This window comes from Hyalella azteca, unplaced genomic scaffold (assembly GCF_000764305.2).
Source record: "Hyalella azteca isolate HAZT.00-mixed unplaced genomic scaffold, Hazt_2.0.2 contig5706, whole genome shotgun sequence".
Taxonomy (NCBI): domain Eukaryota; kingdom Metazoa; phylum Arthropoda; class Malacostraca; order Amphipoda; family Hyalellidae; genus Hyalella; species Hyalella azteca.
The window spans coordinates 410327-427143 of NW_025935888.1; the positions used below are offsets into that span (position 1 = coordinate 410327).

Consider the following 16817-nt stretch of genomic DNA (forward strand, 5'->3'; position numbering starts at 1 on the left):
AAGTTTTCTGTTCGAAAATTCGAACTGCTTATTGCTGTTGTTGTGTTAGCTGAGGTCAATGCTGCTCCTGTATTCTCTTTGGTTTCTTAGCGACTGCTAAGTGTAGCTGAAGCAACCGGTTTCTTGCCGCTTGTAGGCCTCGCTCGAGTATTTACCAGGGATGCCAAGCTGCTTCTGATTCGGTCGTATTGTTCATTATTTTTGTGGTATCTTCTGCACGATTAATTAATCGCCCAGTCACGTCTGTTTGGTCTTCTGTTCAGTCCTGACCATTGTTAAGTGCATCAGGAATTTAGGTCTTAAGGTTTGACCACTTCTCACCTGGCAGACTGGTTGTTTTTCATGCAATGTTCGTTATGCATCGCTCTCACCTGTACTCTTTGTCCGGATTGAAACAAATATAAATTTTAGATTTATTATTTATTTCAAATTTTATTCGCCGCTTCTCTCCAACAGCATTCTTGAAAATTTTAAAAAAAGATTTCTCCTTTCTAAAAGCAACGTGTTCATTTGCCTGGAATTATAGTGCGTTTCGCATTCAAATTGAACTACTGAAACCGGATCAAAAATAGAGCATTCAATTTTGTGAATGGAAATTATCGTCGTCCATTAAGCGTAGAATAATAACGAAATTTTGAAAGTCGATGTTCGATCGGCAGCTTTAAAATTTCAAGGACACCTCTTTTAGAGATGCGAACCGTTTTCACTTTAGGCTGGATTGCTTGCTAATGCCGGCGTCCATCTAGAAATTACTGTCGAATTTGTCTGTGGCCTCAGACTTTTCGATGGCATCCAATCGCACGGCTGTTGTGGGCGTAGCTGAGGCCTTCAACCCGCACGGCTTGGCAGGAGCCCTGTTGCTCATTATTATTCGTGGCGTGTGTGCTAATTCATCTTCGACCTGTCAAGCTGCTCATTTGGTGTGGATTGTGATCAGCTGTCGCAGTCACGGAGACCTTTTGTGCTGCTGCTAAAAATCCGTCTTTTATTATACCCACGAGCCGTGGTCCGCACACTAGAAGTGTTGCAAGTGCTTCGGTACCGCGAGTGCATGAAGAATCCGAAGCCTTACTAAGTAATAAATCAAGGATTTACACATGCTCTTTTCGGATCCTCGTACTGTCTACTTTGAATACGAACCCAAACTAACGATAACTTACTTCAATAGACGACCTCCGATTTTCTGGCAAGCCTCTTGTTCCATTTTACTCAATGGCGTTACTGATTAAATGGTTGTCATTTTGGTCCGTATATATAGCTGCGAAGAGAGTACATGAGTATCTCAACTAGATATAATTCGTCATTAATAGAAGAATCTGAAGATGACCAAGTAATGTAAAATTTTCATCGACGTTCAAGCGTTTTTTATTCAGAATTTATTTGTACGGCTTTCTCCTTCACCAATCCAATGATCTCCTTGGTTCTGATAACAAGGTCGCACTCATGCCGCCCCATACGTACGACTGACCAAAGAGCCGCTGCCTGTATATTATTTCGTCCATATTGCAGCCCGAGGGCCGCTTTTTGGCTGCGGGCGAAACTCCTTTTCCTCCCTGGATGATGTGCCGATATCATGATGTTTACTGCCTCGCTCCAGCCTCCTGCCTTCGTGATGTTCGTCGTAAATTCCGCGACGCGATGTCTTCAGCGATCTCGGAACCACTCTGCTGAGTCACGGTCACTCGCCAGCTCCTATGGACGCCGTTTCTGACTCGCGATCGAGTCTCATCCATTTGCCTACGTAATGGCTGCGTACGCGCACTACTCCCATGACTGTTGCGTCGCGCTTAGTTTTTGTGCTTGCTGCTTGGAGAAAGTAACGATGGGGGAAACGTGGCAGACTTGATGCATCTCATAATTACTCGCTTTACTGGCGTGGCTCAGTGTCAGATGTTCTAATGCGATGCGTAGGATTGTGCTGATATCTTCAGAAGGATTTGAATTTCTTATCTCAAGCCAAATTTGTTTGATATTCCAAAGAAATTAATGCACAGTTGTCTTTGATGTGAAGATAATTTGGCCTTACGTGCCTGATTTTATCAAATACCGTACCTGAGTTTATTCTGAATTTAAATTTGATAGTTTTACTATATATAATAAACCTAATGACTACGTATTGACCTGTTCTTTATTTTTCACCTGCGCTTGGAATGAAGTTTTATGCACGATTTTAAGACCAATTTCTCGTCTGCATTCATTTGTATTCCATTTTACCTTGTGGCATCATCTGAAAGCGATTCTAGTGTAAATTAATTTTACCGTTGGACTCCTCAATTAACCTTTTGTTTATTGATATGATTTCGGTACACCAAACGAATTCATCAGTGCACACAGTGTACGCTCGTTCAGTTATCTGTCACAAGTTTATCCAAAGTCAATAGTAGTCTAAACAACCATATCGTAATTTTGAGAAGTGACTGGAACTGATTTACGATCCTGCAACTGACACAAGTTTTATACCGCTACGTCTTGGTTATGAAGTTCGTGCCAAGAATCGTCGCGCAACTGATGACATGATGGAAATTCTAGGTGGATTTGTGTGGAACAGTTTCATCTAGTTTTTTCAGTGTTTCTTAGCCGTATCGATGTATAAAGCCACTCTTTACTTTTCTCATTCAGGCAATTAAGTCCTATAGAATACGTTTAAATGAATATTCCATTCCTGTATGTTATGTACCAAGCCTCGAAATCAACTCAGAAATTCCAGCCTGATCGATAGTTTAGACATACCTGTGCCGTCTTTCTTACGATTGAAAAATTGACACAGGATGATTAACGCATAGTTGTACATTAAACGTCAGCTTCTTTAGGTTTCATCAAATAAATTCGAATGAAATTATCACACGCTTCCATTCTGATTCCACGTTTGCACAACATCTAGCCATTTTGTTCTCAATAATAGTTGTGCGTCACCGCAATGGGAGTATAATTATCGTAATTGTAAGTGTCGTAATCACGGCTTGACTTGAAAGGATCTTTGGTTTGCAAGACCCGACAATGACCTGCGTGCTTCGGAGCGTGACCTGCTGCGCACAACTGACCTGTCACTGACCTGCATTGGTACTTGCCCTTCATCCTCTCACTTTTCATTGCCGCTATAATCGTCAAGTAATTTTTCTTTCGAGTTTTAATCGAAATGGTTTTTAGAATCGATCGGCAAATCGGTTCAGTATCCTCACACAGCTTGGTTCATGCGAATATATTTTGTTTGTTTCCTGGGCCTATACTTTCAAAAAAAGTTGAGAGATCGTAAGTTCATCAACCAATCATTGACGGACTTCTAAGCAAAAACCACCAATTATGGACAAGAAAATAGAGCGTAAGCACTTACGTTCACTTAGCGAATTTTGAAAGTATGGCCCCAGAACAATAATAGTATAAGGTCGACTACTCAGTGTCACTGAGCGTCAAATACAATCGTATAAGTTCATCCTTATCTTATTTGATAAAAACAAAATGCATAATAATTTTTAATTCTCTGAAAGTCATTGTTGAGAAATTTGATAGTGATAAGAATTGTAAGTACTAAAAACCAGCGTTATTTAGGTTACTACATCATACGAACCGTAGGCGTTTTTATGGTCTTGATATGATTGTAGTCTATACACGCGCAGTCACTGAATTAAGAGAATTTCTAACTGTGTTCATCTCATGCCCGATTCCAGCGAAGTGAAGTTCAGCCAAGCATGTGATCAAATTCTTTTTCACATTAGTATGAACACGGCATTCATTTCTGCAGAAAATTATTGGAGGCTGATGCTGCGCCAGCCACTTTAGGCGTAGTAAATTTAGTTAAATTAAATCAATTTTTATTTTCACTTGAGAGAATACTAAGAAGTCATGTGAATCGAGTGCGTGTGACTCCAGCTTTAAGTACGCTATGTGAACACGACAGTTGAAGTTAGCTTCAGGACAAATTATTTGAACCGATGAGAAAACTTATCAAGAGAAAAATTGAAAACCCAAACGAAATAAACTTATTTGAATAAAATCTCAGTTTGCTACTTCGATTATCACAGATATCATTTCAGTTATTTGAGTAAGATCAATAGCCCCGAATGACAGGCTGTTATGATTGAAAACATTATAACATGTGCTATTATATACTAAATAGTATATTAATTGCTCCGGCTGCCTTCGTTTGTCAACCGGACGTCGTGTTAACTGCACGGCTCACGTCGTCGGTCCTGCCTTTTTTAAACGGCGTAATTGTCTCTCGGACATTTCGATCGATTAATTGGGCTTCGCGTAATTCAATAACCTACTTATTTTATTAAGAGATTGACATGTTTAATAAAGTATTTCGTTAAATTCTATAAAGCCTTTTTCTATCGTCTAACTACTCATTTGGCTCTATCTTGGGGCGGCGTATCGTCGCCCTTCTCTCTGGCAGAATAAATATCATTTTAACTACATCGCGCAGACCGTTGCTCGTACTGCAGTCTTAGCATTATTAAAAATCTGATCAACTTCGCTTCCAGACTTGATTCATAGTATAATATGACTATCCTCTAAATTGTTGTCAACAATATCACTGCTACCTCGGAATTCTTTGCGATTCCGCGTATAGAATATAGTGGGCAGAGGCTTTAATTGGACGCTCTCCAGCTTCATCCGCGACCGCGATTCCTGGCGACGTCCCCACTCAGGAATGTGATGCGTGGGCTCGGGAACCGGCCGGTCTAGACATGCGCTTCATCTCCATGCTTACGAAGTTACGCCTGCATTGCTGCTGCTGCTTCCGCCATTGCTGCAGCTGCTGGTGCTGCTGCATAGTAATATCAATGCTTACTGCTGTGTAAACCTTTTCCATAAATTTAAATGTTACTTTCGTGCTTACTTTGAGTTTCGCCGATATTTTTGATACATACGTTTAGTAATATTATGACACGGTCTGATACAAATAAATCTTTTGATTTAACGTACTGCTTATAATGACGCATAGAACTTTTTTTCATTTAATACTCTTGTTTCAACAACAAACAGGTATTTTTGTTTCCTCCCTCCAGGTTTGTTGTTCATTAACTGGACTACTTTTTTACTGTAATTTTTGTTTCCCCGTATTTAAGTCCCATTTCTTGTGTGTTGCAGGGCGGCTTCGCGCGTGTGCACGAACTCACGGATCTCACCACCAATGTCGCCTACGCCGGCAAAATCATCCCGAAAAGCCGCATCACCAAACCTCACCACAAAGAGAAGGTGCGTCGTCGTCTATTTTGTTAGGAAATAATGGTTTGATTGAGTTTGAAATTTTTCCATTACAGATAAGAAAAATAATTTCGCAATGTCGTTAAAGCTTGAAATCCTAATTCATGCCTGCGGCTACATATAATAAGGTAAATATCTTCAGCTTATTGCTACTTAAGTTAGTCGAATCTATCATCAGAATATAAGCCAACTGGCAGCTTGACCCGGTGTTACCTGGGATAGATAACCTCTGCCATTTGAGAATCCCGCTATCTCGAGTCCTGTTGTCTCAAATCCCATTAAATCGATTCCCGTTGGTAGTATTCAAACTGAAGTGATGTCGGTAAGAGGAAAATGCGTTCAAGCCCGCATTAAAATAGAATTCCGATAAAACTTTCGTTTCAACGTTTTGAACGAATTTCGACCGGTTAATTCTTAGAACACAAATTTTTTCCACTGAATTGAAGCGAAACATTGAAATTTTTGTTTCATCCCCGTACTCCCTGTTTAAAAATAAAATGTCTGATGCAGGTAATATCACGTGACCATAGGTAATGCGGAGACGCGCTCGAATAGCTCATTTTTATGTTTACAGTAACAGGCTTCGAACAAAGAAACAAACTCACATACTTCACGAATGTGTTAAGATTGTCCAGTCATGTCGCTCTAGCTCTACAATTGTACTACTAATTTAGCAAGACATTTTGCTCGAAGTTTATGTTGGTAGATCGTGTTTGAAATCGTGATTCAATAATCGAGATGCTTATTTTGAGAGCAATTCTCTACTGGATTGAGAACGTCTTGAGTGCTTGTCTTGTACGAAGACTCAGCACCTGCTCGGCAGCTGCGTGAGATGGTGGAGAAGTTAGGACACGCACACACGAAATTCCGCTCGGCAGGTGCTGCTTCTCGGAGCCTCTCTGTTCCTTGCGCTGTTTGTCCTGCTGCCGTTTCGTGCACCTGCCGCCTGTTATTTGGCTAGTCTTTATTTCTTCTCTAGGTCTACAGTAGATTGATTTGAAATTTGTGGATCTCTTTTTGTGAACGAATTTCGTAATTTTATATTTACTATTAGCTGCAAATTTACGATAAGTTTATAGGGTTAGGCGGAGTCATCTGCTGTGATATTTCTTTTCGTCTCTGAAACACCCAAAATGGGACTGACCAAGTAAATCGTGATGCGTAGGTTATCTCCGAAACTCCGAAATAGCAGGTAGTTAAAGTGTGTAATGAAGTGCTTAATAACTACACACCATTAGCGGGATGGTGGGTCTAATGGAGGCTACTTTGCTTCGACCGTCCACTAATGTTCCCACCTCAGTGACTATTACATCGACTGTGATCTGTCAACCAGCTCATCCTGTCCTTATCTTGCTTGAGCTCAGCGCCACTGCATTTGTGCCCCCAGAAATGTCGTTTTTATGGCAGAACATGAGTGATCTTCTGTTTCTGGAATGAAGCAGTCGTAGTTCCCTGTGAACTTTGTCACTTAAATGGATGGCCGGTAAATCATTTTTAATGGCCTGGGCTCTAAAATTAGTGCCTAACTAAGAGAAGGTTACTGTTTCTTTTTTGTTTTTATCTGTAATGTAGTTTGCTCCTAGCAATTATGCTAATCTATTTACTTGGGTCATATTCTTGTATGCGATGAGGGCGAAAAACCACCTATTTTTTCATTTAATTACATTTTTATACTACTTGCTTTGTCGCTTGTACATCAAGCTGTGAGTAGAATATTTTGTTGACGAATGAGTTTGAGTGAAGAAGTTATCATTGCGGGTAGAAATTTCTGGTGGATACACATCCGACAGATTTAGAATTTATTGCTACCATTCACTCGGAGTGCTAGATTACTGTACTACAATTCGAGGCTGAAGTTCTTGAAAGGAAGCAATGTTTTCTCTCGCGAGCTTCACGGCCTCGTGGCCAACTCTGCCCCGAAACTTCAACTCTTTGTCGAGACTGCTAATGTAAGCTCGGCGTGTCTCACTGATCTGCTTCAGACGCTTGTCCAAGTGGGAGCTTTCAAACTTTGCTCTGCGGTAGTCTTAGATTTTCTTCTGCGATTATGCTCAAATTATTGTTTTTAGATAGTCCGCTGCAGTTTGATCGATTCTCTAATTACCGATGATAAATATCGTGATGATGAAAGTACCTGCTAATGTCTATAAGTAGACAATTTACTTAATTTTCCAATTCTTACGTTGTTGGACAAATTTTCGTCGTAATTTATAATTATATCGAAACATTCATGACTGAAATGGCATCTAATATTGCTTAATCACAATCCCGATACTCTTTTTTCAACACCAGCTTTCGAAGTGTAACAACGATTCTCATCATCAAGATAAAGTATAATTATAATTTTCCTTGTCAAATTTGTCATCTGAGTTTCTCACACGAGATCCCAATTTTCGATCCGTCTGCTCGTAAATTCAGTGGCATGAGTGCTGCTCGAGTTAAAAAACAGTCTTGCACAAGACATGATAGCACAGAAGTGGACCTAGCGCCGCACTTGAGATGAAACATTCCCTCAGTTCGGTCGCACTGCTCTGACATCTGACCAGACTAGCCTTGTTTCAGTTAATAAATCTAAGTGATAGCTTGCCCGTCAATTAACAAAGAGCGGCGGACGCAGCACAGCTGAGCTCTCACTCGAGGCTCCTCCGTGCGTCGCCCCAGACAGCCTCTGATAACCGACGACTTCTCAAGAGGTAAATAACATAGCCTGCGATGGCCCCGCGTACGCTTACCTAAAAAATTGTCTAAACATTCCTACTAACATCCCACGATGTGCATGCTTCAATGTTTCCTAAATGCGGGCTGTAATTTTACTCTAAATTTTAATTGAGGTTCATGTCGCGCTCGAGGCCTTCATCTCATTCGTCTAACTCTAAGCTCATGTTGCCATCAATGTGTACGAGCCAGGATCACTGAAAATATGTATGCTCTGTATAAATATAAGGTTCTCCATGCCCTTCATTACTGGACGTAAATGCAATAAATATTAGCTCTTTTCCTACGCTCTCTGCAGCGAGTTTAGACTTTTTTCTGTATTGAAAACTAAATAATGTCGTCGTGCGTCTGACTCCTGTTGCACTGGACTATGCAAGGCAGCAGCTAGGTATTTATTGATTAATATGAAGCCTCATTCATATGACGAAGCCGCCAGGTCCCGTGATGTACAGTGACCTTACAACTTATGGATACCTGACAACATTTATGGTTTACTGCTGCTGCTAATCGGTTGGAAGGATATAGCATACTGTATATTGCTGCAATTAAAGCAGCGGTGGCCAAATTTTTACCCCCAGTGCCGGCCCTTTTTACCGCCAGTTTATCGACCCTTTCTATTCGATGACAACCACGTTTTACAGTTACGGCGCAGAGTGATTCTCTATTAGGCACATTTCTTCTCAGGGTATGTATTGACATCTGACGCTATCGCGTTCTTTAAAATCCATGTATCATTATTCACGTGTCTTTTTCTAATTGATTAATTGAATATTTCCGGAACACTATTTAATTTATCTCATTCTTGGACTTTCATTGCTAAGAAGAATGGAATTAATTAAAATAGATTTAATATGAAATTTTCAAGTTGTGTGCCAACTTTTTCGTGTCCAATTAATTTTTTAAATTCATTCGATCATATCTGAAAGTCAACGGTTTTCCCTCTTGAACGAGTCGTGACAAATTTAATCATGGTTGCCGGTCACACTCACTTCCTGCAAAACAGAGTCAATGTATCGAAAATATGTGTAATATTTACTAATTATTGTAAGAGACTCGTCCTAAGAAGCTCCCTGATATAACATTAATTTAATTGTATTACATGATATCACTATTGTTTTGTGCTCATGCCAACTTCAATTGATGAAGCAGAACACTTTCCATGTCTCTGCGATCACGTTGAGTTCGCCCATAGAAATTTCCTCGTCTCCCTTGATTGAAAGAAAGTCTCGTTTAAATTGATCTCAAGTTCTATTAAGAGAACCACGGACGTGATGGCTTCACTTCCTTGCCCAGTTTCTCGCAGCTCCTGGGTCAAGAGAGACTCCAGCGACTGTGAAACGAAGCACGACATTGTTGTTCAGTTTTCAGCATTTATAATTCAATGAATTTTTTTAACGAAACAGAGATTTTTTGTATTCTCTGTAATCATTGATTGACATGGAATGTTAAGAATCTTGGATGTTTATGTGTGCTGTGTATGTATATAGTATTCCACGTTTCTGTTTGTCTCGAATGCGATTTCCATTTACATTGAAAAGTTCTCATTCGAATATTGATAAAGAAACGCTGATGTCGTTTATTTTTATTTAATTTTTTTTCAATGGAAAGGGTTTAGGATAGAAATTCTGTTTTGTTTATTGTGTGCTGTCAAGGATACATCACGTTCTACTTACTATTCATTAAAATTTATTCACCTCCTATTCGTAAGGGAAGCGTAAACTTCAACTATTTGTAAGGAAACGCTCAAGTTCTTTCATAGTTCCGAGATAAAAGCTTATGTTAAGTTCTTTTTAAGTGGAGAGTGAGGCGGCATTTGATTCTTTTGATCGGAATGGCACGCGTGTACGTGTCAGTTGCCACCCGAGCCGCGGTGGAGGTCGCCCAGGTAATCGGCTTACGGCACGCGCAGCGCCCATCTCATCGTTCGTCAAGCTTATACGCGCCTTCTCTATAAGATGTCATTAAGCGCCGGCCTGCTGCCCCCTCCCGATCTCCGCGTTCTTTCTGGACCATTGCATCGCTCAAGCGATACTTTTTGAACCTTTCAATAGGAGGTTTATTAATATCCCATTACTATCGACTATAATCGCTCCGCACATTAAGTGCTGTTGTGATGACACACGCTGTGGTATTTACGTTCATGCGAGCCTTTGATTGTGATGCAGCATATACTTTTGAACAAAATTGTAGGAATTTCACTATTGTTTTTGCAAGGACTAGCTAAATTTTTTGCATAAATATGTCTTATAGTATATATCTTAAATCATGCTTATTCATTTTAGTTTGTCTTACTATAATTTTTCGTATTAATCCATCCAGTCGAAATAAGAACAATCCGTGAGTAAAACTCTAATTTTCGTAGCAAACCGCATTTGTTTTAATTCATGCAATAAATTCATGCAGCCGAGCCACGCACAATATGGCAGTTGTGAGTGCTTAGTGCATCATTTCAGCCTTAAAATAGCTTGCATGTATTTTACTTATACTACGCTCGTGTTGGGTTCCTCATAAGCTACTCTCTTGGTGCTGGGGATAAAGGGCCATGATGTTGGATGAAGAAATGGTCCAATATACTAAACTTTCGAGGCTCCCTGACGACCGATCGGATGACAATCCATGACCTGCCTCCTGCCATCCGTCTGGAGCTTAAAGTTTGATGTGTGTTCCTAAGCAGATGACGTGCGTTCCGATCCAGGATCAGCTTGCTTATTAGCAGTAAACCGCACAAGCTCCACGAGACTAACGCTTTAATTAATGTCGTATCGTTCTTTTTTGGGATGGTTTTGGCTTTCAGCAGCCATCAGAGACTGAGAAATAATTTGGAAAGTGGATTCGCCGATTTCCCAGCTTTAAACTCTGCTAGATGATCTCCGGCGTTCGTCGTGAATAAGATCATGCGTCTTCATTCTATTTTTAAATTTAATTTAAAGTGGATTCTACAAGTTTGGAAGTATTATATTGATGTACTAGTTGCGAATAGTGTCTAAACAGCCTCGTATTTAATGATTTCGAGCACTTATTATTTTCACAACTTTTTCACGGGGCTGTGAGTATTTCTTGCGTGACCGCGATTTTGATAATGTTAACGTATTTCTGAGCTTCGGTAAGTTTATGTATAACCATAAACTATGTGCAGCCTAAATTTCAACATCCGTTCTCTCACGCGACCGCACTGAGGCAGGGCTTGAACTGCAGAAGCTTCGTGGCGCTATACTCCCTCATCCGCCTCGTTACTTGGCTACACTCACCGTCTTTGTGAGGCACAGTCGCTCCTCACAAGACGAGCCTTGTCCTGTGCCGTCTTCTTCCGTCGACGCCTTCGTCAGATGACGTGTGTGTGGCAACGTGTGTGTGGTGTATCCAGCAGCTCGTGTAACACCAGCGAGGCCCGTATGGTGTTGAAATCACAATTATAGTTATCATTCACCGTCATTTTAACACTGAATACCGTGGTTGTCCAAGGGGATTTCGCTGTTGTATATCAAGTCTATTAGTTGAATTTATGTCGATCCTTCCATTCATTTTTTTTTCCGCAATCAAAGTACTGCACTATTAGTTAAAATTAGTTTCTATACCACCGGCCAAGCCATGGACATTGAATCAAATGTTTTTGAAACGACTGGAAAAGGAGTTGATTTCAAATGAAGATTTTATCTCGTCTTCGATTCGATCATTTCCTTATAAGAATTGTTAATTTAATTTGTTCATGTGTTCTAACATTGGAGCCATGTAACGAAATGTCTAAAAAGTTCATGAATATTCTTGGCATTTGGCTACTATTACGTCAACCCACTTAATTATTAATTTTTTACTTATCTTTGTATTACTGTTAGTTGGCTCATCTAGCACCATAAATCCGAACGCGAGGCCGATAGCGGGATGTGCAGGCGCTCTCCAATTGCGTACTCTTTCGCATCTTAAGAAAATTGCGGAGACCGACGTCATAAACAGCTAGCGTTCGAGCCATCCACCGTTGATCGCTGGAAGCGTGTGAAGCGTAACAGGACTGGGAACATCCGCTTCTGTTTATCATCAGTTAGGAACCTCCCTAGGTCATGACGGTTCAGCGGTTGTCGAGGTTTTGTGCGGATGTGGTGCCCGATAATACGGCCGGTAGGTCGGTTTTATATCTGGGGCACTCGGCTCTTCTAACTGCCGAGTGCGTGATGGAACAGCGGGTGCATGTGTACTCCTTACTGCCTATTTCTGTGGATAATTAGGATGTGTAACTGGCATCATTTTTACAGTCCTCGTTTTTTTTTTTTGAGGAAGGCAAGCATCGTTATGTATCAATAGTTTATAATTTTGTGATCAGAGTGACAGAAATATCGTCATGCAGTATTACACCTAACAATAGAAAAGCCATAGTACCATCATGTTCAAGTAAAATGCACTAAGGACAGGACTCCGTTCATTGCTTCTCATGAATTAACCCACTTAAAATTCTTCTCATGCTATAATTCACCCACGCATCTGGGGCTTGTTTGTTGATGAGGCGTTCCCGCATTTTTTCGCAAGCGGTTCCCTTCACGTATGAAGCGACCGGCGATATAAAGTGCTAGCATGTTTCGCAAGACGTACGTGTTGTTTACTAACAAAATATTTACTTTCCATCTCCCGCTATTAGCATTCGGCTTCTCATGATTTTCAATCCGTGATGCCTGTTACCAGACTCCTCGGATTATATTTAGTCAGTTTGTCCTAACTATCACGTCAGAAATTAAGTGTAAGGTAGATCTTATATGAGATCTGAGCACTTTAATCCCACAAATTTGTTTATCCAAGCTGAATTTTATATTTCACTTTTACATTACATTCAATTTTCTTCATTAGAATGTGTGATATTTTATACTATGGCTAGAAATCTCTAATTTTTTTCATCAAAACCGATTTTTTATCGATTACCTATGAACAACTAGTTTTCATTCAGATTTCCTGGCGGAAGTCTACGAATATTAACTTATTTGCTCCTCAATGAGTCTCGAGTTTGTTGCACTGGTGCGGAATTATTAGATTTCCTTGACTTGTGCTGATCTTGTCAGCGTTTTTCCCTTTCACTTGACGAGCTCGCACGTTAATGAATGTAGTGGCATTCTGAAGCGCTTTATTCTTCTTAATTTCCTTATATTAGCATGCTTTCAGGGTAAACGTGAGAGTAACAGTCACGTTATGATTGTTTTTTTTTTAAGAATGGAAGTTCGAGATTTAATACTGACCGTCTCCTAGCATTCGTAATCTTGTTCATGGAATGGGCAATTATTTTCTATCCAAGCTCTTGCAGGTAACTCATGTAGCACAAACTTTTACTACGGTTTGTTAAGATATACTTAACGCAGATGTCTTTATCGGGTATCTTATTGGAAAACATAAGACTGAACAACACCAGTTCTTACTTGAAACACCATTTGATTGAGCGGCGGTAGCGTCTAGAATTACAATTGTTCATGTCATTCTTCTAGTACAAAACTAGTTGATGTTCAAGACTGACGTAGAAAGTTAACAAAGGCTGCAGGTTTTACGAACCTTTTAATAATGATCTTCTGTGTCAACAGCATCACGCACAATGAAATTGTCAGCATCACGACGCCTTTCACACGTTCTCGTGAGGTGGTCACATCGTGATACTGATTGACATAGTCTCATCGAGACACATTTTTGAATTCGTACTGATGATCAGTCGAGTTACTTGAGTATACAAAAACGAGCACACAGAAACCTTTTAAGTGTAGACGGAGCGTGCCTTTGTAAGTTGCCGCCTTTCTCGCTCTACCTTTTTACTCTTATTATTATCAATCTCCATTGAAATGAATTTGCTGTGTTCCGCTCACCGTCACACTGTCGTGTTTTTTGGAACGTTATTGTTTTAAGGACTTGGTATAAGTTTTAGTTGTGTTGTAAGGGGATGTAATGAAGTATTAAACGTAAATTTAGTTATTTTCTCAATTTGTTCTCAAGTCACCGTGGAGAATGGAGATGACCTCGATTAGGAATGCATTTTAACTGTCGTTGTGTTCCGCGATTCCGCCACAGAGAAAGACTACGAAACAAGGACTGAGATTGATTCGCTTTGGAAAGTTTAAAAGTGACTGTTGGCCTGAAGAAAATGCGTTCTAATTTGAGTATTTTTGTACTTGGGCATGTTGTTCATTCATTATTTTTGTTCTTCTATTCGGCTTTAGTCATCCTTCCCTTTGTGCTTGCAGTGCGGTGCTACGCTAATATTTGGAACCTCTGATCGCTCTTTTATAGACTTCCCTGAATGGGCCTCGGAATTGCGAATCTAACTGTGTTATGCTGACAAGTTGATAGTAAAGACAAGCCCAAAGCCGAATTCTAAAAGACAATACCGGAAACGATACAAGGGAAGGCTGGGCTTAAATGAACTTACGAATTTCTGCTTATTTTGTATTTTTCTTTTCTAGTTTTCAAAACCGATAAATTTATTTACCTATAAATCAGCGCGCAAATAACGTGCAAAGATGCATAATTATGAGAATTTTTTGTGAAGTTATTACTGATAAGGGAGAGTGGCAGACAAGACTGGTTGGCTTGTTATAAGCGAGAGGCAGAACGCATTGTCAGCAACATCTTCCCACTAGACAGCCGTCTAGTCGCTTGCGTTGTCAGCGTCCATCATTACCGTCTCATTCCGTCGCTCGTTGGGTGAACTTGACACCTGAAGGCCGTCACTACAATTCGATTGTAATTCCTTATGACTAATGTGCTTATTTCCGCATAACCTCCTCACAATAAATTTGCTCGCTTCTCTGTGGTCTCGAGAAAGGTAATTTTTGTTTAAGGTGCTTTCACACTTGGCCATTTCTGTTGTCCTTAGAAATTAAACGATTGTATTATTGATTTTGCGTGAAATTATCCACCATCATGTGGTAATTTATTTGCTTTGATAAATTCATTCGGTTGGTTTAGGGCAGATTACAGCTTGAAGTTTCCAAACCCCTCGCTACAAAAATTTCGATACATTTCCCCGATGATGCGTCGCATCAATAACTTGATTCCGTGGGTTCAGAAATTGACCTGCGCCGCCATTGCCTTGCTATCACTACAACGGACAACGAGCTGGCCTTGTTTTTGTCTCGCCTCAACAAAGTTTCAGCCTCAGAGTTTTGGTATGCGCGGCTGCGCTCTGTAGTTCTGTTTACGTATTTTAAATGCAATCTTGGTGACGAAATTACAGTCCTTGGCCCAACTTTTGAGCCATGAACCGAGTGACGGTCTGTTGCATTTGCTGGGTACGCACAGCAGGTCTTGTTCAAGCCTCTGAGGCAGCTTCACACGGCTCATAAAGCTTTGCAGATGTCCCGAATTTGCTGCTTGCCAATTCTTCAACAACTACGGACGTACCGTGTACATTATTACTTCATTTTGGGAGAATTTTCATGCAGTATCTGTTTTTTTGCGCTAGAAAATATTGTGTCCATGGGAATGAAAAACGAAAATATTTAATTAGGATTCAGCATAACCATAAAAACTTACGTGCTTAGTATGAGAGCCGCTTACATGACTATATATAGTCGGTAATCGCACCTCTCATACGCCTACGTCTTGGCACAGAATACTGAACGAGTTTCATACATTCCAGATCTGCTGTTAGCTGCATCCATCTATAATTTGATGCATTCTCTGATTTTTTGTTACGGGATCAATTGCATTCAAATTTAGCAAACTCTGCATTGATGTAAATTGCGTGTCTAAGCGCGGACACGAGAAAAAATGCCCTACAGAGTCGTGGGCGTCGAATATTTTTTGAAGCTGTTCGTCGCCTCGCCCTCGGTCGCCGCCTGTCAGGGTACTGAGACTGGAAGATGTGCCCTCAAGTCGTAATTAACGTACGCCCTGGGACCTTATATTATGTGTGTTGATCTCAAGTTTGTTACTAATACAAAGTTGGAATTCTGTTCACAATTTCATACTATAAGAAATTAATCTGATGTAGAGTATTAGATTTGAATCGTGTCGTCTTTTTTGAGAAGAACTGAGTATCTAAGTACACGCAGCTGCAACCGAAAGAAAAATTCGTAAGCCTCGGGCACCGTAAAAAGCGGCTCGGCTGCTGAGGTGCATCTGCGTCCAGTTTTTATGGGGGCATGAATGCATTATCTCCATTCAAGTTCATCTGGGATCATAGCTCCTTGAGTAGGTAGGCACGACGTTGTTTTCTGACACATGTATTTGTAATGGTGCCTGAATTAGAGGGTGAACATGCAACATGCGCACAAATAAATTTTTTCAACCGGGTATATTTTATGATAATTTGACACTGAATCATGAGGATTGATCATCTAAGTTTGTAGGATTTCGATAAATAATGAAAAAATAATGCACTCGTTGAAAATTTATGTATATGCAGCAAGGCTATATTTTTATACTTGACTGAAAAATACTGAATCACCAGTTGCGCGTTATCAACCATTTGCTTTCAATGTGCACCACAATGTTTTCTACGAGCTGTCCAACTCTTCCTCCTCGAATTTGCAAATGAGATAATTTTCCCATAGTTTGCACGGATCTCGATTCTGTCTCCTAAATTCAAAGTCTTGCGTATTGAATAGATGTATGATTTTCTTAAAACCTAAATGAAACATTTTTCACGACCAATCGCGTACGTATAGACTCAACTCACCACATTTTAAATCATGTGCAATCTTAATATTTACATTTACATCAATGTTGGTGCATTGAGCCGTCTTGTAATTACCACTGAGGCCTCGAGCTATAGCCGCGAGGTGGTGGCACTTTGAGTGTTCATGTGAACCGTGGAATAAGAATAGCATTTCCTGGTCTTTGGTGCTGTTCAAGACCGTCCTTGTCACCTTTCACACGGCCGCCTCGCGGTGCGCGGTCAGCAGAGTCATTTTACCTTCCCCCCCCGTAAA

At 40.3% G+C, this 16817-nt stretch overlaps 1 protein-coding gene across 1 annotated transcript in view; it reads left to right on the forward strand.

Annotated features, from left to right (window-relative positions):
* LOC108675394 (serine/threonine-protein kinase PLK1) overlaps positions 1 to 16817 on the forward strand; it is a 71650-nt gene that overhangs the window by 38408 nt on the left and 16425 nt on the right. Inside the window, exon 2 of the mRNA XM_018163405.2 lies at positions 5092 to 5199. Within this exon, the coding sequence (XP_018018894.1) occupies positions 5092 to 5199 (108 nt within the window). The remainder of the gene's footprint in view (positions 1 to 5091; positions 5200 to 16817) is intronic.